The following is a 27,368-nucleotide window of genomic DNA, read 5'->3' on the forward strand; positions in this document are numbered from 1 at the left end:
TCTTGTGTGTCTGCAGTGCCTAAAGACCCACCAAAGAACGTGGTGGTGTCCGTCATCCCGGACGAGGTGAACCGGGTAACGGTGACCTTCACGCCGCCGGAAGAGCCCAACGGACAAATCACATCCTACTTTGTCTACGTCTATGAGAAAGAGCTCCTGGTGAGGAACGTCAGCTTGAATACCACACAAAAAGACAACTACATGCTGAGTGGCATCATCGACGGCCTAAAGGGTGGTCACGACTACACTATTCAGGTGAGGGGAAGGGCTTTTATTAGTTAATTGTCGTATTAACTGTTTAACGTTGGTGGATTTTATTTAAAGCACTTTGAATTCTCTCTGTGAAAAGTGCTATAACAATAAAGTGTATTTACTTTTTCATCTAGAGTTTTACCCAGGGGTGTGCAAATTATTTCCCATAAACCATCTACGCGAGCCTACTTTCTGCTTTATTCGGGCCTACTGAGCATTTACATTAACAATTAATTGCTAAAATTATTAAGTTAATGAATATGTCATTCGAATGTTCTATTTCATCACTTCTGACCACTAGAGGCTGTACCTAACAACATGGAATGTCCTTACATTTTTTCACTCTTTTAATTTCATTTATCACATTATATTATATATTTGTTTATAAAATGCAATTAGATTATTACATTAAAACAATTTTACATGTCATTTAAGTTTTTTGTTTATTTGATCTAACTACCATAATTACAAATAATAAAATGCAGACATGTGAATGAATTGAACAGCACATTTTGGAATTTTTTGGGATGGCACGGTGCCCGACTGCTTAGCACATCCGTCTCACGTTGCAAAGGCCATAGGTTCGAATCCAGGCTCCACCCATCCTATATCTTGAGTTTGCTTATTCTCCCCGTGCCTGCGTGGGTTTTCTCCGGGTACTCCGGTTTCCTCCCACATTCCAAAAACATGCGTGGTAGGTTAATTGAACACTCAAAATTCTCCCTAGGTGTGATTGTGAGTGTGATTGGTTGTTCATCTATGTATCTATCATCTATCATATCATACCATCTATGCCCTGTGATTGGCTGGAAACCAGTTCAGGGTGTACGCCGCCTACAGCCCAAAGACAGCTGGAATAGGCTCTAGCACACCCGCGACCCTTGTGAGGAGAAGCGGTTGGGAAAATGGATAGATGGATTAGAGTTTCTTTTTATTGTGGGCAGTCCAAGGCACACCTGTGTAATTATCATGCTGTCTCATCAGCATCTTCAATTGCAACACTTAGGGTGGGTAGATTCTCCAAAAAGGGGAAGTGCTCACTAACACAGATTTAGACAAATAGGTCTACCTGTACATAGTAAACAATCATAGATCTTTGTGTTCATCTTGGAAAAAATAGGAGCAAAAATTATTTTTTGTTAAAGATAGATATATAGATGTATGATCTGTTGATAGGCGTAATTTGCGTCCATAATAGTTAAATATCTGAATAATGAAATGGAAATATGCTAAGTGTACAATCACATAGTCCACAGTCACATATGAGAAATGTTTAAAATGTTCCAATTTACATTTGAACTATTTTGAACTTGCCTATCTGTCATTTGCCCACCCCGGTTAAACTTGAAGCCACAATTGGTCTTTGTGCGTGTTGTTCTCCCTCATCCAATGTGTTTGTTTGTAGATTTCAGCAAAGAACGGCGCCGGTCGCAGTCCACCCAGCCAGCACGTCCAGATAACAACAGGAATCAAAGGTACGGTATTCCCACTTATCGCCGGGGCAATGCTCGCCCGAGCCTGTCTACTTCTGACACTTTTAAATTGAATTCACGTCTGTGTGCGCCTTGCAACGGAGCACTCTTTCCGTCATGGTTCGAAGTACATTCGCACTTGTAATTTTTGCGCAGAAATGCTATATTTTAAAAGACGACAGGACTGGGTTTTGATTGGCACTGCTGGAGAGTTATTTGTTTCATTGTGTGTATATCATTGTGGATCATGCTGAGAATTGTTTCCCATAGTTTGATCCTCATGGAACGAAATGAGAAACCGCATTACAGCAATTCCTCGTATATTTGTGCTTCACTATTCACAAATTCACTTTCAGTATTTGCCTTTTTTCTGTGGAATCTTCAGCTGCTGAAAAAGTGGTGTGATTACCAGATTAGATGAGCAATTATTCATGATGTTGACACTGTTTAGTGAAGTAATTCCCAACCAGGATGCTGTGGAACATTTGTGTGCCTTGATAGATTGGCAGGGATGCCACAGGAAATTATGCAATTACAGTAATATATCACTATTTATTAATTACAAATATATAATTGTTCATCCATCTATGCCATATACTGACAGACGGAACAATTAAATGAATGCAAAATGGACCTGTATATCCAAAGTTTGCCATTCATGCAGCAGAATAAGTCACAGCATATCATGTTTGGGGTAAATTATAAACAAACCGGATTTCACACTAAGTAAATTTGTGTGGTGTGAATAGAGACGAGATTATCTTTATTACAGAATGAATACCTTTTGTAACATATGTTTAAAGTAAAATCAGTACCTAGATTTAATAAAGGTTGGGAAACACTAGTTTAGCAAATTCACCCATGTGGTTGCCAAAGTGCGTGTGTGTGCATGTGTGTTTGTGTGTGGCTCAACATTGAAGATTTTTTGTTGTTTTGCAGCACCGGACAAGCCCACCCGAAGACCCAAGGCGGTGCTTGGCCACAGAGGGGTTGCCATGGTTACCCACAAGAGTATCATTATCCACATGCCGTTGTGTTTCTATAGCGATAACAATGGGCCAATCGCAAAAATCCAGGTTATCGTGGCTGAGTCAGGGGGTACGTCTTGTCACAAATGTCAATTTGAGTCCCTCGGAGTTTGACAAACGCATAAACAAAACATTTCTGCTTCCCATTCCTTCATGTCACAGTGAAGGACGTCGCAAATCTTACGACCTGGAGGGACGCCTTCTTCCAACACCCCAGCCCGTATGTGACGGGCCAGGGCTTCCCCAACCCGCCGTGTTCAGAGGACGCTCGGAGCGTGTCCGACAGCCACCGACGCAACCGCACCACGTCCGAGACGTACGTGATAGGAGAGCAAGACGAGTGTATGCAGGAGAACCACACAGACGCGCTGTGTAATGGACCTCTAAAGGCCAACACTGTTTATGTGTGAGTGCGCCGTGTGCCATCAGATGTTTTTTGATGATTGGAAACCGTTTTCATCAATATACTGTGTGTATTCAACAGGTTTAAGTTCAGAGCAACTAACATCAATGGCCAATACACTGACTCTGAGTACTCCGACCATATTAAAACTGCAGGTATACATACAGTATACGCATAGAGGTGCATTTCAATAAATTAGAATACGGTTGAAAAGGTCATTTATTTCAGTAACGGTAGTTCCATTTAAAAATCGAAAGTCTTTGTATAGGCCAATGGCGAGCCATGCATTTGGTAGCTGGGTCTTCAGTGGGGATTTACGCAACTTAATCCAGCACTATCACCTTGCAATTATAGAAATCATCAATACTTTACAAAGATGCAATATAGCAGTCTAGAGCAGTTTAGAATCAAAATTGATCTACTAACCTCACAAAAACATACAACATACACCATACTCACCAGAGATGATGATTATTAAATGTATTAATGCGGTGGATCGCGGCTGGTGTGTTTTACTAGTCTAACTGGGCTTTAACAAGTTTTGCTCTAACCATCCAATCAGAGGACGGAAAAATTCTGACATCATCGAGGGCCAGCGCACCGGTCCTGTGAGGATGAATTTGAAATCCGATTGGTTGAAGAAGCAGTCCCATTGCTAATATAGTTTAAGTTACAAAAGCCAGCACTGATTCTGATGGCCATGGGCAGATTAGATGGACATGGCAACACATAGATGGTGAAATCTGATTGGTCAATAAATTTAACTTCCACATACTCACTTGAAGCAGTGAATGAATAGACATAATTGATTTAAACAAATGTTAGAATGTAGGTTTTAAATGTAAATTTGTCCTGCTAGTATTTAGGACAGCAGAGGACTTGCTGGCTCTCACCACTGCGTCACTACACGAGTACACGTCATCATTGTCATCATTTCATAATTTTAATTTTTAGATTCAAATAAAAATAAATTAAGTTTACCCCTATATTCGAATGCATTGATATGCACCTGTGTATACATTTAAATAATAATAATAATAATAATAATACTACATCAAAAATGATTGTTTGACACTTATTTTCCCTCCCTGTAGTTTATGGGCTGTTGAGCAGAGATGAGCAGATCATCTTGGGTGTACTCCTCTCCTTCTTCTTGGCAGTGCTGCTGATTGTCATCATCTGCGTGTCTGTCAAGTAAGGAAATGGAAACACTCACCACCTTTGTTAACAAATTCACGAAACACTCAAGAATCAAAGCACTCAGGCAGGCAAGAAATACAAGGACAATTTTAATTTCTTGGAATGTATAGCCAAAATAATTGGAAAAGAATATTGTGAAAGAAAAATTTCTATGTAATATTGAAGGAAGGACAAATTGTAAAGGAAGATGTTCTGAATGACAGATTCAGCATAAGTCCTTTTCTGAAATAAAACTGGAAATTCTATAGGACTACATTCAAAGATGTATCTATTAATCACTAAAGAGTATGAACATAATAATGTGTAATGAAATTTGCAAATAATAGGAGATGTGCCCCTTGTGAACAGTCTTAAAGCACCAATAAGTTAGTCTTGAATAAGTGTAACCTTATAACATAACTCCAGGAAGGCAGATGTACAGGGAATTAATTGTACTGTTTATATGAGAATATCAGAGTATAATGTTATGCGTTATTATAGAAGAAAATGCATAATAGAGGATTTTAATAGAGGGCTTTTTCATGCAATGTGTTAAAATGTTTGCCAGGGTCCATCAACGCAAGAAGGAGGGTGGAACGTATTCCCCCAGAGAAGCGGAGATCATCGAGACCAAGTGTAAACTGGATCAGCTGATTGCTGTGGCAGACTTGGAGCTGAAGCAAGAAAAAGTCAACCGGTTAGTATATTAACTCATTCAATCCCAAAGACATATCTATGTCTTTTCACAGTCCAGCCATTCAATCCCAGGAATTAATTTATATTGTGTTAACATTTTTTTTCAAACGTTAGCGTAAAAAAGGCTCTGGAAATGTCTGGTACTGAATGAGTTAAATATGATGACATTGTGTGACTTTGCGCCGGCCGCTCCAAATATACGTCGTTAAATGTGAATTCAACAAGACCAAAGTGTTTCTGTCGCTGCCAACATGATGTTCGCTCCCGTCAGCACAAAATCATCTTGTTGTCGCCGAGTTTGAGCAAAAATAGAAGCGGCGTCTACGAAACGGCACAGTGGCATTGTGGCTTTATATTTGTTTCTTTCTTCTTTGCAGACATGCTGTCTGCGACTCTCCAACCATCTTCTCTGACAAATTTGCCTTCTTTCAAAATATCTATACATCAATTACTGAATGATACCTTGAAATGATTTATTCCTTTTCAAAATATGTTGAGAAACAGTTTGAGTCAAGCTCATGACTGTTCATGTTAAAGGAGACATATTATGTAAAACTGAATTTTTAGGTACCTGTTTGCTCATCAAATGTGAGATTACAAAAGTGAGCTTCTGATCTGATACCGTACATATTATACAAACATTTTATATATAATATATTTATATATTTATTTATATATTGGCATCAGGCCAAAACCTCATATGTCACATTTTGGCGCGAGGCCAGCGATATAATTGAGTGCTCTTACATTCACACCCTTACCTGTCATTTGATCTTTAGACATGAGTCTTTTGTTTTTCAGCAACTCCAGACGATAGCTTGTGTAACATCATCGGTTTTATTTGAAGCTCGTTTGCTGGAACGCTGCATCTCAAATGACAATGCGCATCAGTGTAAAACGTAATAAAATAAAGGTATATAACGTGCAAAGGCGTCACTGTAACATAATTTTACAAAAATAAATATAATAATAACAATAATAATAATCATAATCATAAAATAGATATTAATATTCTTCGGGACCTGGGACTATTGGTCATTTTCATCGAACAACAGGATTCCACGAGTCGCTTCATGTTCTAAGTAAGATACACTTAATTTGAAAAGAAAAATATATTGTTACTGTCAACAACGTCCAACATAAAGTGCAAATGCCACCTAGTGGCAGAAATATTTTATGTACATTCGAAAAGCCGAAAGGATAACAACAATCTCAGCACTAATGTGTGACTCAAGGTATTACACTCTTTTCACCTCTATTGTAGTATATCTTTTTAAGTTTAAATCCCTTCATGAATTACTATGAATGATTGCCAAGGTAACAAGAGCTGTGTTTGGCATTGGCCTCAAAGTAGAAATGACAGGTAAGCACTGCTTTATTTGCACCAGACAGGAACATTCCGTGAAGTTCAGTGAAGCTAGAAATGATCATTATTGATCTTTATAGTGATTTGACAAAAGAATATCACAGACGTGTTATTAAGAGTTAGACTTTTAATTATTTTGGGGGGGAAATGCATAATGTCTCCTTTACAGTACTTTACTCTAGATAATGTGCGTCACTGGACTGCTTTTTACTCTTGAATGTAACCAACTTCACTACTTTCGAGAATATATGGCACTGTCATGTCCTTGAAATGCAGTTACGCTCCTGGTGAAAGAAGGCCAGTCCTTTCCATAGCAGTCTTTTTGGGAAGCAAAGCTTTGAGGTTGCTGCATATTAATCTTTGCCTTGAGCCGCTCCTGTTTTATACAATATGGGCCTTTTATTTGAGATGCTGCCAGAATCGATTATAATAATAACTCACTTCTGCATGTCGCTAAAATAACTTAATAACTTTGCTTTCACACAATCGCATGCGCTTTGGAACACAATTAAGCGGGCTTGACACCTACACATATTTAAGACCTGAACCGACACAGACAATTGCGACGTGTGCACCCTGCTTATGGATTTGTAAATATTGAAGAGGTTGAACATTTACAGTTCCTCTTACCTCACATTATACGTCAGTGTAGTCACTCTGGATAATCTTTGAAAGACGTCCAACAATCTGACCTTTGCTGATTTTGATTAGGAGGGAGGCAAAATGCTCAAATTTGGCCCCAGTACCAGTGCATATGTACCCTGTTTATACACTGACCACTTTTCTCCCACCAGGTATTCGTCCTTCTTCTTCAGACGGAAGGAAATATACGTCATCCAGTAAGTGTTTCTGTTTATGCTGATTATGTTCTTGTGCCCAACTTTGCCCCTGTTCACCACTTACCCATCCATACTGTAGGCTTGCTTGGCCTACACTACAATACCGGCAAGGCACATTTTTGTGTGTGTTATTTGTTTACCCTCACGCTATCTCCTACCTGCTAGGCAGGTGGAATGGTTTTAGAGGGCAAGCAGAGGTTAGCTACAGTACATCTGCTTCATGGGTACAGAATGGCAAAGAAGCACCAGGTTACCTCATGTTCTATTTACTGCAGTCGAACACATACAGGCTGGGCCAAAAAAGGTTACAACTTGACATTTTATAGATGTTATTAGTTTCAAGTCCAGGTTTGGACTTGTATGTGTTGACCTGGGAGAGACTCTAAAAGTGGCGGTCAATCCCTTCCTTCCTTCCTTCCTTCCTTCCTTCCTTCCTTCCTTCCTTTCTTTCTTTCTTTCTTTCTTTCTTTCTTGATTTCTTTCTTTCTTTCTTTCGTTCCTCCTTCCTCTTTCCTCACTTCCTACATTCCGTCCTTCCTTCCATTCCTTTCTTTCATATGTTCTGTTTCCTTTCTTTCTTCTGTCCTTCCTTTCTATACCAGCCCCTCAGCCTACCTTCTGTAATTCCTGTACAGTATTTCTTCTTTCCTTCCTTAGTCCCTTCCTCCTTTTTCATCACTCTTCCTTAGTCGATCGGAACTCTAATACATTCCACCCTCCCTCGCTTCCTTCTTTCCTCTATTCCTCCCATCCTACCATAGCAACTCTGATCCATTCCTTTCTTCCATCCTTCCTCGAATCCCTGCTTCCTCACTTCCACTTCCCTTTATTCCTCCCTTTCATATAATCCATCCTCCTTTCCATCTTTCCCATCATACCCATCCTTAAACGCTTCCTATTTTCCGTTCCTCTTTCCTTCCTTCTGCCCTTCCTTCCCCATCTTATCTCCCATTCTCCCTCCTTTCCTTTTGCCTTGCTTTCCTTCCTCACTTTCTACCTTTCTCACTTACCTCTTTCCTTCCTCATCCTTTCTTCCTATCAAACCCTTGCTTCATACCTTCCTTCACCCTCCCTTCTCACTTTCCTCCCTCCTTTTTTTCCTTCCTTTAGTCTCCCTTTCTTCTGCTCTTCTTCCCTCCATTCCTCCATCCTTCCTTCATCGTTCCCGCCCTCTTTATTTTCTTTCATACATCCTTCCTCCCTTCGTTCTTTCCTCACATTAGTTAATTAAAAATGTGTATAATAACTTTTGGCCCAGCCTATATAGTGTGTAAATATACATTTAACAGTCTCTAACTGTTATTGATTAAAGCTCCTTTGCTTAAGCAGACAAGATAAACAGATTTCTTTTAATGAGGATTTTCTGTGCAGAAATAGCACCGACGCGTGATTGTGATTAAGCTTGTTCATTTTTCCATTTTTCCCCCATCTATTTTCATCCAGACTCCTCAGCTACAGGAAATCGCTCAAGTAAGTCATCCTGCATAAATAATGTATAAATGTGTATAAATAATATGCTGACAGTGGTTGCAGCTTCCAAACACAGTGTTTCGTGCTGCTCGCTGTATGGAAGTGTTATTCACACACTCTGCGAACACTTGCCGCATCTCATCCGCTGTTATAAATATGAGAAATCTTGTGAAGGCCATTTAGTGTGCATGGAAGTGTGTGTCTGTGCATGTACTTTTCTACGACTATTATGTCAGAGGTGGCAAAAGTACTCACATCCCGTACTAAAGTAGAAATACGGACTCTACTCCTTTGATTACTAAGGAAAAGTCCAAATTAAAAAATTCAAACTCTGAGATGTGCTTAGGTTGCAAATGTATGTTTGTTTACTGTCAATTTTATCAATCAACATCTTTATTCAACCAGAAAAGAAAACAGTGACACAGAGGTAAGCTCACCTCTGTTTTCAAATGTAGTGAGTAGAGGTATAAACTCATGAAAAAATTAAATATACAGGTAAAGTACAGAGACTTGAAAATGTACTTAACTAGAATAAGTATGTCTACTTTATTACTTCCCACTACGGTATATTGTGGTCCCTCATTTGATTTTTTTTCCAAGGCCTGTCAGCAAGAAGTCTTTCCTCCAACACGTTGAGGATCTGTGCAGCAACGACAATGCCAAATTCCAGGAGGAGTTTTCTGTAAGTGAACATCAAATCTGCATGAAGTTTACTTTCAATCATGAAATCCGACACTTTGCTATTTCTCCCCCTCAGGAGCTCCCCAAACTGCTTCCGGACCTGGCAACCACAGACGCAGACTTGCCCTGGAACAAAACCAAGAACCGTTTCCCCAATATAAAGCCCTGTGAGCATGCATGGCAAATACTAAACCTATTGCAATTGCACGGGGCGCTCCATTTATTTGTGAGACACTTTCTCTTGAAACACAAGTGTAAAAGTCAGCTTTACAGATGACACATCTGTAAAGACGTCTTCCGCAACACATGGTGGCATCGGTTTTATTTGATAGTTAATTATAGCATCACTTAGTCTCATAGCTTGTTATGTTTTTCTTGAAAAGGGACCGCTACTAAAGGTCCTCGCATCCCGATAAGTTATTATTGTTACGCATCTTTCATTTTGGGGCATAAGAAAGAAAATGCCCTTTTGCCCTGCAGTATAGAACATTATCATGAAATGCAGTGATGTAATAGCATTTGCACACTATTTATCAGGCAGTAATAATTTCTAGTAGTGAAAATGACTCTTTCGTATGCAGATAATAACAATCGAGTGAAACTGCTGTCAGAACCGGGAACTGCCGGCTCGGACTACATCAACGCCAGCTTTGTCTCAGTGAGTATCGGCTTATGAAAAATTAACAATGCATTCCTATTTTTCTGTTCCCATTCTGTCAGTGTGAAAGTTTTTTTTTTTTTTTTTAAAAAGAGCATATATCTGTGTCCCAAAGGGCTATCTGTGTCCGAATGAGTTCATCGCCACCCAGGGTCCTTTGCCCAACACGGTGGCTGACTTTTGGAAGATGATCTGGGAAACGGGCACCCACACCATCGCCATGCTCACGCAGTGCCACGAGAAAGGCAGAGTGCGTCACTATTCTAGTTCACAGACTTCATCACAAATCCATCTCTATTTTCATAAATGTGTATGTCCCGTTCCAGATTCGCTGTCACAAGTACTGGCCAGAGGACAACAAGCCCATGTCAGTGTTTGGTGACATCCTTATTTCAAAAGTATCCGAAGAAATCCTTCCTGATTGGACTGTCAGAACGCTTAAAGTGGAAAAGGTAAGGCCTAAGCAGCACTAATTTCATGGAAGTCCCTTATGACTTGACATGTAAAAAGGGGCATGTTATGGAAAATTGACTTTTTAATGGAGTGTATACAGATAGTCAGCTGAAGTGTTGCCCCCATGAGTGAAAATACGTTGTAATCTTTGTGTATTTGTATAAGGTTAATTTAGTATTGGCCATGGTGGCTTTGCACAAGCGCCATTCATTTGCGGTCTGGATTTAGAGCGGTGAACATCTCCTCATCTCAGTCTTCAGAAATTCCCAATAAGGCTTGATTTGTTGCTGTTTGCTTATTGGAAAATTTGGCACTCGAGCGGTTGGAAAATTAGTTATATGGCCCTAACTCCCTTCCTGGTCACCATGGTAATGAAAGAAATTTGCAAAGGGAGAGCTACCCTCTCACCCTCACTCTTCCTGTAATATATTCACAGTATTTTATTTATTTTTATTGTTTATCCAGGTAAGGCAATTGAGAACACATTCATATTTGCAATGCCCACCTGGCTGTAAAAGCAACACACAAAAAAACAACAGTCAGGAAAATGTATAAAGAGTAGCTCAAACGAAAACTTTTTTCATGTTTGTTGTTGCAGTATGGACACTACCTTTTGGTCCGCCACTTCAACTACACCTCGTGGCCCGAGCATGGGGTCCCAGAATGCTGCGGCACCCTCATCAAGTTTGTCCGGGCGGTCCGAGTGCAACGGCACAACAACACCACCATAGCGGTCCACTGCAGGTACCTGCAAGTGCATGTCTTCATGTTCTATATCTATACAGTGGGGGAAAATGATTTGATCCCCTGCTGAATTTATGGTTGCTTAATGACTATGCACTCTTAAATCTGCTGAGTCAAAAGTAACCCAAAAGTAAGTTATTTAGACCCAGTGCATTGGGTTGCAGATTTGACCCAGCACGTTGGGTCAAGAATTTGATCCAACAAGGGATAAAAACTACCCATAGTGATGGGTTAAAGGTACAAAGAAATGGGTTACCAGGTATAGCTGTGGATAAGAATAACACTAACTTTATTACCAACATTTTCCAAAAACAACACACAACATTGCTGAAAGGCACTCTCGTGATACACTCTTTGAACTGTCATGTCATGTCATCTTCCAAACCGCTTATCCTATATAGGGTCGCGGGGAGTTGCTGGAGCCTATCCCAGCCATCAATGGGCGAAGGCAGACTACACCCCGAACTGGTCGCCAGCCAGTTGCGGGGCACACATAGACACTGTCACTGAGCGGGAATCGATCCCACGCTGCCCGCACACAACTCAGGCGTGTGTACCACTACACTATCAGCGGACACTCTTTGAACTGCATAAATCAATTTAGTCACAAATTGGACCGACCCACTACTTGGGTCAATTTGACCCAACATCCAAAGCAACCCAATTTTAAAGTTCAAAACAACCTAAACCATTGGGTTGTTTTGATTAAAAAAAAAAAAAAAAAAGTAGCGGGTCAGTCCAATTTTTGACTAAAATGTGATTTTTTTTTTTTGGACCCAGCAGTTATAAGGATATATGTTTGGCACAGTTTTTACACCGGACTCAGCCCATCCACCCTTGCCAGGATTTGAACCCTGACCCGTGTCCGAAATTATCAATAAACAGCCAGAAAATTAGAGACCATGAACTTATTTTTTGTGCAAAAGTTACAAATTCAACAAATTTAACGTGGTCATTGTGTGCCTTTCGGCTCAGTGCCGGCGTGGGCCGAACAGGCGTGTTCATCGCTCTGGATCATCTCATTCAGCACGTCAGAGATCACGACTTTGTGGACGTTTACGGCCTGGTGGCTGAGCTGCGCAGCGAGAGGATGTGCATGGTGCAGAATCTAGTAAGCAAACACACTTTTTTTTGTCACGCTGCAATTGAAATGAACAACTGCCAGGGAAGTGACATTCACAGAATAATGCACCGTACAGAATATCCTCTTAAGTTGTGTTCCGTCGCTTTCAAGCATCAGCAAATGTGTGTGTAGTTGTCCTACTTTACTCTTCTTGCCCCCCTGTGATCCTGTTCCCTGCGAGGCATTATTAGAAAATTCTCTTTTTTGACTAAGATGATCTGGCAGTAGATTAAACGTGTATTGTGAGCAGGATTCCCCCATCCTGACAAAGCACGCCGCTATGCCAAAATCACCCGGCTCGCTAATTACTTATGGATCACTTGCGTGTCTCAGTGTGGGAGTGGGTCTACACTGTTATTTTTATACACAGCTCATTATTTGTTTGCTTTTTTTTTTTTTTTTTTTTTTTTTAAATTGTGGGATCCACATTTGTTGCTTGGAATTTGTTTGACTTGATTCCCTCAGACCATCAAGCCTCCTGTTATGTTTGTCTCATCAATAATGTTCATCGGTCGAGGCAAGATTAACCATGAGTATAATGAATTAAAAATACATTTTGAAATAAAATGCCTTGTTACCTAATCACTAACATGAGGCCTTTATGAATATTTGTATCAGCTTATTTGGCTACCTGTGAATCACCTTTATGCATTGCAAATGCTAACCATTTTGGTCTACTGTACAGAATGAATATCTGCGTGGCACATCAATCAAAACAGAGCTTTGTTATGTTTACAAAGGCAAATTTTAGGGGTGCAGCTCTTTTATTGGGTCTCATGAGATGCAGGTGCATTAATGAAGTGTCCGGTGAATGTATGTGTTGTGCATAGTGCATTGTGGGAAGATGAATTAGTTCCACGGTACTTATTGTCACTTTTGGTTGAATATATGCAGCTTTTTGGCCTGATCAGCATGTTTTGCCAGTGTCGCTTGTTATTTTCAGGGATGTGTGCGTGTGCGTGTGCGTGTGCGTGTGTGTGTGTGTGTGTCAGGCCCAATATATCTTCTTGCACCAGAGCACGCTGGAACTGCTGAACAACAAAGGCAACAGTCAGTCCATCTGGTTTGTCAGCTACTCTGCTCTGGAGAAGATGGACTCGCTCGACGCAATGGAAGGTAACAAACAACACGCACGACGGACCTCTGACGGAATGACGAACTGATGATTACAATTCGGTTCACTTTTTAAAGGTGATTTTGGGGGGGGGGGTGTTATACACGAGTGCATGTTATCGACTGGATTTTAACAGTAATTATAACCAATTTTGGGTTGGGCATTAATTACTCACATTTTTTTGTTCTCCTTGTCACCTGTGAGTAGCTACGATTTACTGTACAGTGGTACCATGACTTGAGAGTGAATTCATTCCGTATCGTCCGTATATTGAAGTAAGGACGAGCTACACAGTGTGGAGTCTGGGCCTGTTTAGTTGAACACAAAGCTGGTATACTTGCAGGTAGCAGGATTTTTTTTCTGTCCTAGGGTGGCTACAAGGATGAACTGCATCTTCTGCTGTCTAGTGGAAGAGCATTCAATTGTTGTGAATCACAAACACACTTATTCCATCACACATCTCACTGCACGTGTGTCTACAGGTGACGTTGAACTGGAATGGGAAGAGACCACGATGTAGACGGGCACCTTTGCCCGAAGGTGGATGTGTTATTTTTGGGAGCATTAAAAGAAAGACAAGAAAAAGGATGAAAAGGGCGCGGGAATCAGCCGATGGAACGTTGCTCCCTTCAAGGACCTTCTCGTTTTCACGAAAGAAGCGGGAGCACTCAGAGCGTCCAATCACATTTTTGCACACATTGAGTCCAATGCGTATTGTGATGACCGTATCATATCGGAAGCTGTTGTGTTTTGGAAGGTAATTTATTCTGCCATATTTCTTTTATTTTCGACATCTTTGTAAATTCTGCTGGAGTTGACGGCATTCCAATTTTTGGTTGAGATCTTTTTATCAAGAGTGATTTGCACCAGTAAAAGCCACTAGAATTTTTGTTCTTGTGCTGTTGTCTTTTACGGCCATAGTACTTGAATTAACAGCACCCTCGATGACTCTTATGTGGAAAGGAATGAAGTCGTCGTGACATTGTGCTGTTACATTACAAAATTAGAATGTGTTTAATTCTTAACACACATACATACAGTTGGGGCCAGAAGTATTTGGACAATGAAATCGCTTTTATAGTGTTGCCTTTGTACACCACACCGCAATGGATCATAAAATACCTCGGTTTTCATGATTGATCTATTCCAGAAGGTCTGCCTTAAAGCAATATTTCCCATAGGAAATAATGTAAATCAATTGAATCCGTCCCAGGCATCCAAAAATATGAACAAAAACATTGTTTTGCAGAGAATAGCTAGTTTTACAGACATCACTGTGGAATAATCAGAAATGAAAAATGAAGTGGATGAATGTGCATCTAAGATCACAATTACCTTTGTTGAAGACAGGAGGAGACCTTTTTTGTACTTTTCTCTGAGTTTGGGAATTCCATCCTGCTTCTCACCCTCTTTGTCAAATGGCCGGCACTCATACCGTTTTGTCACATTGAGTGAAAATGGTTCAACAGACAGCAAGGCGTATTCCACATTGCAAGCTTTTATTAAACAATTCAAGTTAATAATAAGCCTCCCAGTCTGCTCGGCCTCACTCGGGCAAGCTAGGGCAAAATTGGCGTAACATCCTGTCTTCAAAAGAAAAGTATGCCAGTATAATAAGCCACCACACTTTCTTTGGTCCAATGGTGGCTTATTTAGTAGTCACATTCAAAATATTTTATGTTTCTTAAATGAGTGCAACTGCCAAATACGCTATCTTGCGGCCAAAGAGTGTGATGAAACTGCATTTTTGTACTGTGTGCTTTTATTTTGAAGGTCAAAAAAAAGTTTCTGTTGAGTTTACCCAATTGTATTTCTTCAAGTGGTTGCACCAAATATAATCATTTGAATCGAGATACATTTTTTTAAAGTACACAATACATCTACTAAATAAATGTATATGGATCCAGATGATTTTATTTTGTGCAACCACTTGACAAAATAAAAGTGAGTAAATCAACACCCCATTTTTTTTCAGTGTACTTTGGATAGGATGTTGCACCGATGTTGCCCAAACATGTCAGTACACCTTGATTTCTGTTGAACCGTTTTCGCACAACTTACCAAATGCTTCGGATGAACATGCTTTTGAGACATGAAAAAGCGAGTCGGTTTCTTTGTACGATTACCGAGCAGATTCATGAAAACTGGGACAAAATGTAGATGAAAAAAAAAGTTGAAAACCCGATTCGTATGAAAACCGAGATTCCACAGGATAGCAGTCAGAAAATTCATACATCATTTAGGAATGGCAGCCATTTTGTGTTTAGCAGATCCATTTTCAGGAATGTGGACAATTGACATAATTTTAATGACGATAAAACACCAATCACGGCTCACCTATTTTCTGAGTTTGGTCATGTGACATTCGCAAGCTGAGCCATGATTGGTCGTTACCTGAGACCTGTTGCTCGGATGTCATTTTCAGTCAACAGCAAGTTCCGAAATGGCCGTCCCCTGAGATGGGTGAATTTTGCTGCGTAATTTATATTCCAAATGCGATAATAATCATAATACCGTTTTTCGGGTAGTGGGCCGCATGGAACATATTTTTGAAAAGAAAATGTTTGAGTTAACTTTCTATTTAAAGCCAAATCACAATCCAATACCTATGCAGACTACTGTATCTATTTCCTCATGTATATTGCTCGAATGCTGTCACACTCAATATTGCATCCCCGTGCTATAATGAATGAGTTCAGCGCCTGTGTGCCAAAGGCACAGGAAAGCCATTACAGGCTGATTTTCCCATAAACCCCCCGCCCTCCATGCTTAGCTCTCCCTTCATCACACCTGCTGCAAAATCTTTCAAGAGAGCGACTCCACACTTCAGAGTCAATATTGACAACAAGCAAAAATGCACAGAGTAAAAACTACTTTATTCTTTCATTCTCTCCAAACAAACAGAGAAAAAAATTAGAAATACTCTCTCTTAATAATAAACATGTTGATCTTTAAGAAATCTTTTGTTTTGTTTTTTTTTTGTTTATAAATAGTGTGAGGGTGCAAAATATTCATGACAGTGCTTCCACAGTGAGGGTGCATTGAGGCCGTCACATCCCCATGACAACCGCGGGGAAGGAGGGATGGAGGAGGGCTCAAGACAGGGAGGAAGAAAATACAAACTATAAAATGCAATAGAACTTGCAGGTGAATGCTGAAGAGATGAAGCTGGAAAGAAATGCTGTAGAAGTTCTATACAAAAAAGAAGTAGGAAATGGGGTGTGTTACTACTTTTGAAAAATGAGGGGAAAATGTTTGCTTTTTTCACGATGAAATGGTTTGAATCTTATAGAAATGTGGAAGGGTAAAACATTTGTAAATGTCTTTATTACTTTCAACATTTTGCTGTGGGAAATGTGGAAATGTTTGGATAGAGAAAAAATAGTTGCCAAGTCCTGAATGAGCTGAGCACATTTGAGGTTGGAATGGTTTGAATAAGTTGAGAAAGATGGAAGCATTACAAACATTAGTCAAAACGTCTCTGTTGATTTGGAAATTTGCAAAATGTGGAGTTCTGGAGAAAAGAGTGAATCTATATTCGTATGTATAATAATGTGCCCATTCATTTGGGAATTTTGCCATGAAAAATGTAGAATTCCGGAGGAAAACCTATGTGCTCTTCAGCATTCACACCGTAAATAAATATTGTAAAAAATGACATCAGTGGACGCGACGATTATGATACAAACACAGATTGGATCCACTTGCATCCATTTTGTAAGATTTACATGCTGAATGGCGCTCGTCAAGTCAGTGGGACTTCAGAGAAAGAAAATCAAATCCAAACAACAAAGCAGGGAGAAGACAAGCGTTTCCTAAAATGGATTCTGTGTTGATTTGCCTGCTGTGTTTGTGCATGTGCATGTATTCACCCAAACAGCGTAGCCCTTTGCACTCTTAATGATACAATACTACTGTAATGACCATTGTAATAATAATAGTAATAATATCTGTGTTGCCATGGTAACCGCTCTAAAACCTATAAAAGCTTGCCGTTTTCCTGCTTGGCTGCAGGACTTAGTAACGTCCGATATTAGACGTCAGTAATAATCCTAATAATAAGAACTATAGCTCTGTGTTTGTCTCCTTCTTTTAAACTAGACTCTTTTTTCTGTACAAATTCAGTAGACGTAGACACGCATACACGGACGCGAGATCACGTTCTCAGAATAGAATCTATATATTTACAATATATATTTCATATATTCTGCGGTGCAAAAACAAGTACAAGACGTGCTTCGGTGCGTCTCTGCTGTACAAAGCGGCCCAACCAAAATGCCATTTCAACTTCATCGCAATCGTCTTGCGGATGCGGCTTTTTACTTATTTCCTGATTGTTTTTTTTTTTTTTTAAATATATTTTCACTGTGCCGGAACGTAAAAAGTGCAAAAAACATTTACGAGTAGACCTAAATCCACCACCCGTGTGTGTGTGTGTGGGTGTGTGTGGAGCCATTATTTTTCTTCCTCCACTAAAGCTATAAGTGAGAGTTTCCCAGTTGATAAATGGCGTTCAACAACAACAGTATTCACAGTGGAGAAAGCCGTTAAGGAGTGAATGTACAAGAGGAGGAGAAGCATGATAAATTATCACCTCGGTTGTAGTGTGAGCAGGGGAAATGCAAGTCAGGCAGACGCAGGCCATTCCTGCAACTTCACGTCAGTCAAAAGTATTAGGACCACACCGAAAAGAAAGATACAGTCGTAACGTGAGGAATAATGTTGAAATCAAATGAGACAAAGCTTGTCAAACAAGTCCGAATTTGACGAAATAAAAATGTAATGTGAAGAAAAGGGAAAAAGTTTTAATTTGATCAGATTAAAGCAATATTAAAAAAAAAAAAAAAAAGTCATCTGAAGTAGTTGCAGTTATGAAAATGAAGTGATTATATTACCGGAACAAAGGGGTCATTTTACGGCAATATATTAAAAAAAAAAAAAAAAAGTGTTTACCAGAAAACTAATCTTTATTTTAATAAGAATAAAGTGGCAAATTTACGAGAAGAATTCAAAATTTCATCAAGTTGTCTGCTACAAGGGAAAAAGTAATAAATAATATTAAGGGGGCTGTTCGGTGGGGTTTCAATTTTATAGTAAAGTCCAAGAATAAAAGTTTAAGAGAATTTAGATTTTACACAGACCTAATAGGCAGATATTTTGCCTTTTTTTTAATGCAAAATCTGTGCTTGGTTGTAATGTCATGATTTCCATTCATCAATGATGTCATTAATCGGGTCCGCAAAATAAGACATTACAGCAAACAAGATGTCGTTCAATCCGGTGACGGTCTATGCTAAATCCAAGGTTTGTAAGTATATACAGTCAGATTATTTTTCAAATTTTTTACACTTTTAAATAATTTGGGTTTTTTTGGGGGCGGGGGCAGAGGTCCCTAACTTTTAGATTACAACGTTTTCCTCGTAATTTGACTTTTTTTCTGTTGTTGTTTTTTTTTTATATATATTTTTAGTGTGGCCCTAACACTGCTTGCTAACACAATACTAAAACTGGACTTTGTTTTTGTGACGTGATCCGCTCTCACGAACCATCAGGAAAAGCCCACGCGTGTGACGTGGTAGTTTACATGCAAGGGAGGCATCTTTGTACCGCTCTCTCTCTCTCTATCTCTCTCTCTCTCTCTCTGTCTGTGTGTTTTCTCCCTTGATCCATCAAGGAACAACTGCAGCCATAAGCAGCTTTCTTCTTTTTCCAAAGTAGATAAGAACAAAATAATTGCAGCCCCGAGAAGCAAGACTTGTTGTGCTGAGATTCGAGTCTGTTTTTTTTTTTTTTAAACGTCCTGTTTTTTTTTCAAGAATGTCATCCGTTTTCTCGCAGGGGTGGACAAAGTAAGGCCCGTGGGCCACACAAGGCCCTCAACGTTATTAAATGCGGCCCACTGAGTATATTTGCAATATCAACTTTCCTGTAATTTTTGTTGCATTCATTCAGCCCTTTTTCCTAGGATTGTTGTCTTAAAATGTATTGATTCATTTTATGTTATATATTTTTAATTAATGTATAATTATTTGTTGCAATAAATTTGCCATTGTTATCCTAAAATCGGTTTAAAAATTAAAATGTATTTATTATTTACTTATTTCACCCAACCGCTACCGAGTTTCCGTCTGCATATTTAATCGACCCACGTGGTCCGAGTCAGCCAAACGACGTCGAGAATGGATTTAACGTTTACCACGACACATGCAGGTGCCGCACTCCTGACACGTGGCCGAGTAAGGAAAAAAATTAAATAAATGAGAGTGTTGTGTACCTTGCGGTCCCACGGACGCAGTGACATGTGGCCCATATTCTGTTTATTTCACCGATCACCATGCATGTGTCATTTGTTTTTGTTTGATATTTTTTGCTGGTGCGGTGCCCACGTGGGATGTGATGGTTACGTTCTCTACGCCGATTGGCTGTCGCTGACGAGGGACGGACTGGGACCACGTGGGTCGTTTAAACATGCAGACGGGAACTAGGTGGCGGTTAGGCGATGCTAAACTCTGCTTATTGATCTCATTAAATTATTGAATTGATTGATTGAAAATAATGAAACCAAAAATAAACCATTACATTTAATTACATAATTGGCTAATTAAAAAATATGAATAATAAGATGTAAAAACAGCATAAATTATGATTTTACTTTTAAAGTATTTTACACCAAATACAAAGGTATCAGTGGAATAAACAAAATACATTTTTATTTAATTAAATAATTGGTTAATTAATGAAAATGAAATTGGTTACAAATAAAATCTTTAAATTAATATAAATTATTTTTTATTACAATCGACCGTACAAATGATGCAAAAATATTTCAAAATATTTTTCACACAAATATTTTTATGAGTTCAAATTAAATTATAAATATATAGTTAGATTTTGTATAGTTTTTAATTACATTTTTATTACATAAAACAAATACATATAAGTACAATTAAATCATTAAATGGCTTTAGCCATTAAATAAGTTTTTGATAAATATTAAAAATATTTTACATAAAAAACCCTACATATAAGTATTAGTACAACTTTTAAATGTACATATAATCAAATAATTGTTAAATTAATGATCATTAAATAAATTATAAATAAAATAAAAAAAATGGCATGAATCATTATTCAGGTTACATAGTTTGAATAACTATTTTTTTGTATCTCACCATGAACTGGCCCATCTGTCCATTTTAAAAATCAAATGTGGCCCTTGAGCACATAAGTTTGCACACCCCTGCCTTCTTTATGGGACTCGTGTCGCTTGTTGGCGGCTGCCGCCTGTGCACAAGCAGTTCAAATGTGTCTTGAAGATGGTGAAACCTGGGACAGACATGCTCAGCGAGCAGGCCAATTGTCTTTACAAAATGGCGTCCCAACAACTCCCAAGTTGTGGGCCACGGCGGGCTCATAGTGGCTGTTTGTTTGTTTAGTTTGTGGATGTGTGTGTGTGGGGGAGACGTGGGGGCTCAGACGATGCTGCGGGAGCCGCTGGAGTTGCGTCTACGAGTGAGCGGCATGGTGTGGTGCAGCGGCATGGGCGAGTCCGGAGGGCAGAACTGGTGCGGGTGGTTGTAAGGGGGCGGGGGCGGCGGCAGGGGGGGCTGGGGCCCGTCGCCGTGGACGTGGACGGGCGTGGACATAGCCGAGCGCAGGAGCTGGTGGGCGGCCGGGCCCTGGCTGAGGAAGGCCTCCATGCGGCCCCGCCCGCTCTGGTCCACCACGATGACTTTGACGATCTGCTGGCACTGAATCAGCGTCTCCGGGCGGAGTTCCCCGGCCGGGGCGGGGCCCAGCAAGGCGGGCGGGGCGGTCAGGGCCAGGGTGGGCGTCGGCTCAACGCTGGGCGGGCTCAGTTGGTAGGTCTGCAGCCTGTTGTGAATTGACACCTAGTTTAGGAACAGCCAGAGAACGCACGGGGAGTTACCAGCCTGAACGCAGCCTTACGCAGCCCTCTGGTGTGACACGCACGGGGGCATGCAGGCATGCACGGAGGTGGCGTGCACGGAGGTGGCGTGCACAGTCAGCGCGTGCGACACATTCACACACACTCACGGGCACACGCTTTCTCACCTTCACCGTCATTTATAGATTTCGTAAAAGAAGTCGGGAGGCTGTGTAAAATGTCCATCAAAACTGAATGTCATTTAAGCAACACAGGGGGAAAAAAATCACAAAAGTCAATAAAGAAGATATATAATAAATCCTCGTTTTTCAGTACGGTAGGGGTACAGTGATTAATCGCAAACTAATCTATGATAAAATGAATAGATTTTTTTTTAAACGTTGATTAATCGTTTAGGGACCTAAAATTGTCCATTTCAGCCTCTCGTCAGTAAATATTCTCAGATTTCTGCAGTCCTCCATAAAAGAAGACTATACTATATTTACATGAGGAAACACTGGAAAGTTTTGCCCTGGTTGATGCAAGGACACTTGGTCGAGTTTTCTCCCAGGTAAACCCAACAACCTGCCTTTTGGATCCAATTCCCACTTTTCTTTTTAAGACATTTTATGGATTTTTTGAGGAACAAATTTTAAATATAGTCAATTACTCTCTTCAGACGGGCGTCTTCCCCGCTGCATTTAAAACGGCGGTGGTGAAGCCCCTTCTGGAGAAGAGCAATTCTGACCCCAGCGTTTTTAATAATTACAGACCTGTATCCAACTTACCGTTTTTAAGTAAGATTTTAGAAAAACTGGCAGTTAAATCATTTTTTAAATACAAATAATATTTTGGAGAAATATCAATCTGGTTTTAGGATGAACCACAGTACGGAGAATGCTCTTTTAAGGATTTTAAATGATATTAGGTGCACTGCAGACGTGAGAAAACTCACAGTCTTGGTGCTACTGGATCTAAGCGCTGCTTTTGGTACAGTACATCACCAAATTTGATTGAATAGACTTAAAAATCTAGTGGGCATCTGCGGTACTGTTTTTAACTGGTTTTATCTCACAGACCGATGTTTCTTTGTACGTATGGATACTTGTTCCTCCAAAACCCATGAAATTAAATGTGGGGTTCCCCAAGGTTTGATTTTAGGCCCCCTACTTTTTAATCTTTATATGCTTCCCCTTGGGGATGTCATCAGGGGACACGGCATGACCTTCCACAGCTATGCTGATGACACACAGCTGTATATTGTCGTGACTCTTGATGACACAGGACCCATTGATACCCTTTTAAATTGCATTTTAGATATCAAGTCATGTATGGCAGATAATTTCCTACAGCTCAATCAGGACAAAACTGAGGTTTTAGTTATCGATCCTGAAGGTCAGAGAGAGAAACCTTTACCAAAACTACAAGTTTTTAATCCCTCACATTGTGTGAAGAAACTTGGCGTCATTTTTTACTCTGAGCTCAGTTTTAATCCTCATATTAAAAATGTAACCAAGATTGGTTTCTATCACCTTAAGAATGTCACCAGAGTCCGCCCGTTTCTCTCTCAGGCTAACACGGAAGTGCTGATGCATGCTTTTATTTCCTGTCGTTTAGATTACTTTAATGCCCGGCTCTCTGGCCTCCCGAAAAAAGCATTTCACCATTGCAACTACTGCAGAATTCAGCCGCTCGGGTGCTGACGAGAACCAGAGGGCGGGAGCACATTACACTAATTTTGAAATTGCTGCATTGGCACCCCGTGTGTTTCAGGATCGATTTCAAGGTACTTTTATTAGTTTATAAATGTGTTAATGGTCTTGGGCCATCTTATTTATATGATTTGCTTTTATCATACCAACCCTCGCGGATCCTGAGGTCCTCTGGCGCCGGCGGCTGAATTCAGCCATTTTGGTCCTCACCTTTGGAATAGCCTGCCAGAGGTCAGGTCTGCAGAGACTGTTGATATTTTTAAGAGGAAGCTCAAGACACACCTTTTTAGTTTGGCTTTTAACAACTTTTAAATAATTTACCTTTTCTTTTGACTGAAGATTATTTTTATCTTATACTACTGATTTTAGTTCGTAGACTATACTACTGTTCTGTCTTTTAGTTTAGCTCTCTGCTGTTGTCAGCTTTTAGCTCCAGTGTTTCCTCAGGGGGGGGCCTCCGCGTTGGGGGAGGGGTGGCTGCCCTTCCCAAGGGGGCTGTCATCGCAGGGACTCCTTGGGTCCGGGTGGCCGGCGGCCTCTATACTTTGTGTGGGGTCCGCCTGTCTAATCCAGGCTGGGGGTCTCTGTGGTGGTGGCGCCCCTGTGGCCATGGGCTGTCATTCCCCTCAGCGCGGATGAGCTCCCCTTGGGTACCCTTTGCTCATTTGGTTTCTCTGTGCCTTGTCATGTCTTTTTAACGCATTTTATCAGGTTGTGCACTTTGTGTGGGTGTGTGTGAGTGAGTGCTGATGTACTAGTGGATATCTGTTTTGGGTTTGTTGGGAGGGAGGGCGTGAACGGATCTTTTGATGTTTTGCCTTGGATGTTTTACAGCACTTTGAGTTGCATTTTTATGTATGAAAAGTGCTATATAAATAAAATGTGATTGATTGATTGATTGATACAGTGGCTCCCAGTCAGCTGTAGAATAGATTTTAAAATGATGCTGATGGTCTATAAATCACTGAGTGGCTTAGGACCTGAAAACATGAATCATAACTGTTTTAATGCTTTAACATACTGTCTTTAAATTGGCAGTTTTAGATTAACTTTTAGTCATTTCAGCAGAATTTTGTATTTGCAGCCGGGCTCAGTCCGTATCCCCCCTTGAATAGCGGGGGATGACTGGAAACGGTAAAAAATAAATAAAAAATGACACTGCATCCAAACTATCACACTATCACTACTGTCGGAGAGAGAGTGGATATGTTGAGGGGCGGGGGGGATAGTTTGGTGGGTGGGTGAGGGGAAGTGGGGCGTTTGGAAGAAAATCGAGGGATAAAGACACCGAGGGCGTGGTGCCTCCCTAGCACATCGACTGACATGTCTCAAAAGGACTGGCCGAGGCGGGAGAGAGACACACGGTGAAAGGGACAAGAAAAACACGCGGTGGACACACGCACACAAACACACGCGCAGCACACACACAGGCTGGCTTATGTTTGCCTCGTCAGGGTTTAGCAGCAGCTGATGGAGAATGGATGTTTTCTCCGGAGCTAAAGTGGCGGCTGATCCACTCGAAGGCCTCTAGGCGGCCTTTGTATCCTGAGTGGTGAGCCCCCAGCGAAGCTTATCTTTTTTTTATTATTATTAATGTTAAAGCCAAGCGTGAATTTTCTTCTTTTTGACTCACACACACACCCATGTGCGCACACACCCATTCACAGAGAAGCAGCCCCACGGAGATGAACGAGCACACACTTACCTGAGGGAGACAAGAGTGGTTTTGGCACTCACCTCCACAGCGTTGTTGTTGCCGCTTTTATCGTACACATCCTGTTGACCTGCCGCAGCACACGAGAAATCGACAGGCACACTTGAGAATATCAAGAGCACGACTTACATTTGTGCCACTGAATGAATGAGTCAGGTCTATGACTACAGAAGCGCTTTGGAGAGCTCCAAGGATGAATTACTGTACTATACAGTTTGTGCTCTTGCTATATTGCATTTTTTTCAGCAGTCTTTTTTGGGGGTTCCGGGGGGAGTTGCAGTGAAACCACACTATACCTCAGATTATTAAACAATTGGGTTTTTTTATGTTTTGTTTTATTTACAAAAAATATCAATGCCTCTCCATGATTGTATTTTATGTTGCTGCTCCGTGTGTATTAAAATAGTAGTTGTTTGAGGAGGGGTTGTGATTACTGTAACAGGGATGCTAATTTCTGTTAGCCCATTTATGGTGTTTCACATTATATATTAGCATTAAGCTAGCAGACTTGCATTATTATATGCTTCGGTTCAGAGGCGTGGTGGCTACTGGGAATTTCAGGAAAATGTCTGGACCTTCCCGAACGGCCAGTGTACGGCGTGATGGCCGCCCCCACTCCCCCAGGTGTGGATGAGTGGATTTCAGTGTGCACCTGTGGGGGATCCGTGTCCTGTGTGCGTGTCCACTTGGCCGCCATTTGTGTGTATGCTGTGAGGCTGGATGCCCTGTTGCCTCTCCAGTTCCCCTTAAAAACACAAGAAAACAATCACTTGACTTATATACTGTACACGCTTGAGTAAATAGTCGTCACGCGTGTTCATCGGTGGGAAAAAAGGTAAATAATATTTTGATGCTTGAATTAAGTAGATTTTACTGGTATATGTCCTTTTCGTGAGTATTTGTTTTTCTGATGACTTTAAATTTGATTCAAAAACAGTACATTTCAGAGTCTGTACTTCTTACTTTTACTTAACACAGGGGTGTCCAAATAGGAAAGGATTTTCACGCCAAATTGCATCTCAACATTCAGAACCAAAACAAGAGCAAACTGTAGAAAGCTGACCCTTATTAAAACAGTTCGTCAAGGATCAATAATGCTATATGTTCATAAATCAGACCTTGACACAAAGTATACATTGAAAAAAAAAATGGTTTCTTCTAAAGTTGAACAATCCATATTCACCACTGTGTTTTGAAGAGAAATGGCAGTATTATTTTACAAATAATTACAAATAATATATTCAGTAGTAGTTTGAAAACTGACTGACTTAAGCAAAGGAGTTGAGTATTTTGTTTTTACTTTTTAGTTTTTGTACTTCTACTAAATTACAGCGTGTGAGTGCTTTTGCCACCTCCACAAGCCTTACACTGGATATGTATGTGCTCCATCTCATTGACTTCGGAAATGGCCTCTCGCAGCTCCTCGGCAAATTTCCGCAGCTCCTCCCCGCTGGGAGAGCAAAAGCTGACAAGCTGCTTCTTCTCGGAGGTAAACGGGCTCAGCATGGTGACGCCATGGGCGTAGTCTGGTGCCAAACAAAAACACATGACATACTGTATTTAGTCATTGTGAAGTAGGTAGTAGTGAGTAGCGCCCCCAATTTGCAACCAATATAAAATGTTGATGTAATAGAATGGATCTAAAAATGATGGCAGAAAAATTAGCTACTATCTTAGCTGATTTTTTAAATTTAGTCTTATTTACTAAAGTTTGCCGGTCCGTCATTCATCATCCGTCAGCAGCCTGGGTACCCGTCCGTCATCCGTCAATTTTTCAAGCCGGACCGCACTGACCAATTAACCGTCCCGTAACCCCAAAAACTTGTACATTGGAGAACTTTTCCTCACCCACTCGCCGAGTGTCTATGAATCTTGAGCAGATTCGGATACTTTTACCCAAGGTTGGGGGGGAATATTTTTGCTCATTGAACTTGGGCAGGCTGAAGAGCTGAAGCTGGTTGGAATTTTGGACAGGTGCGCTGAAGTGAATTTAATGTAACATTACTAGAAAACATTCACAGCTCCCGGATGGTTCAGCTGGTTTTGGATGCAGCGAGGGCGGCCAGCTCACCCACGGAAAATGGATGAGTTGCATCAGGAAGGGCATCGGGTGTCGAAACTATGCCAAACATATCATGCGTGTGACTTACTGTGGTGAATGTTGCTTCTTGGTGGTAATAAAATGAGCATCTTTTTTAACCACATCCATACTGATAACCCGGTAACCCATTTCTTGGTAGCTTTTACCCATCAGTATAGGTAGTTGACCCATTGTTTGATGAAAATTAACAAAGCACGCTGGGTCAAATCAGCATCGGCTCGGTCCCTTTTGGACCCGGTTGGCTATTTCAGCCGGTTTAAATCACTTTTAACACCGCAGTACTAAGAGTGCAAATCAAGGTGCCTGTACTGTATTTGTGGATTACATTATGCGGGTGAATCTGATGTGCGAGTGTGAATTCATTGTACATTCATTGCTGAAGAGGTGAAACTGCATTCCCAGGAGACCCATCGCTTTGCAGAAAGTGTAAGAAGCCGAGCTTTTCTTCTTGGGGCACAGCTTCAGAATCTGGAGA

General features: G+C 40.6%; 2 protein-coding genes across 3 annotated transcripts in view; one reads left to right on the plus strand and one right to left on the minus strand.

Annotated features, from left to right (window-relative positions):
- The window catches only part of ptprq (protein tyrosine phosphatase receptor type Q), a 36,469-nt gene extending 22,180 nt beyond the window's left edge, over positions 1–14,289 (plus strand). The window contains exons 29-46 of the mRNA XM_086028468.1: positions 17–255; positions 1,658–1,727; positions 2,664–2,822; positions 2,915–3,158; positions 3,237–3,310; positions 4,250–4,349; positions 4,903–5,031; positions 7,191–7,235; positions 8,679–8,705; positions 9,306–9,387; positions 9,463–9,553; positions 9,968–10,044; positions 10,160–10,294; positions 10,371–10,496; positions 11,096–11,241; positions 12,217–12,352; positions 13,357–13,480; positions 13,961–14,289. Coding sequence (XP_085884594.1) covers positions 17–255; positions 1,658–1,727; positions 2,664–2,822; positions 2,915–3,158; positions 3,237–3,310; positions 4,250–4,349; positions 4,903–5,031; positions 7,191–7,235; positions 8,679–8,705; positions 9,306–9,387; positions 9,463–9,553; positions 9,968–10,044; positions 10,160–10,294; positions 10,371–10,496; positions 11,096–11,241; positions 12,217–12,352; positions 13,357–13,480; positions 13,961–13,998 — 2,042 coding nt within the window. The 3' untranslated portion in view covers positions 13,999–14,289. The remainder of the gene's footprint in view (positions 1–16; positions 256–1,657; positions 1,728–2,663; positions 2,823–2,914; positions 3,159–3,236; positions 3,311–4,249; positions 4,350–4,902; positions 5,032–7,190; positions 7,236–8,678; positions 8,706–9,305; positions 9,388–9,462; positions 9,554–9,967; positions 10,045–10,159; positions 10,295–10,370; positions 10,497–11,095; positions 11,242–12,216; positions 12,353–13,356; positions 13,481–13,960) is intronic.
- A 2,046-nt stretch (positions 14,290–16,335) lies between these two features.
- Positions 16,336–27,368, minus strand: part of iqsec3b (IQ motif and Sec7 domain ArfGEF 3b) — a 57,744-nt gene continuing 46,711 nt past the window's right edge. Inside the window, exons 11-15 of one of the 2 annotated variants that reach the window (XM_086028804.1) lie at positions 27,262–27,361; positions 26,160–26,318; positions 25,445–25,537; positions 24,816–24,862; positions 16,336–21,370 (exon numbers count right to left, since the gene is read on the minus strand). In XM_086028804.1, coding sequence (XP_085884930.1) covers positions 20,951–21,370; positions 24,816–24,862; positions 25,445–25,537; positions 26,160–26,318; positions 27,262–27,361 — 819 coding nt within the window. In that variant the 3' untranslated portion in view covers positions 16,336–20,950. The remainder of the gene's footprint in view (positions 21,371–24,815; positions 24,863–25,444; positions 25,538–26,159; positions 26,319–27,261; positions 27,362–27,368) is intronic. The other variant, XM_086028805.1, reaches the window with a different exon arrangement.

Source organism: Filicampus tigris, chromosome 4 (assembly GCF_054856515.1).
Source record: "Filicampus tigris isolate MCC_2025a chromosome 4, RoL_Ftig_1.0, whole genome shotgun sequence".
Classification (NCBI taxonomy): domain Eukaryota; kingdom Metazoa; phylum Chordata; class Actinopteri; order Syngnathiformes; family Syngnathidae; genus Filicampus; species Filicampus tigris.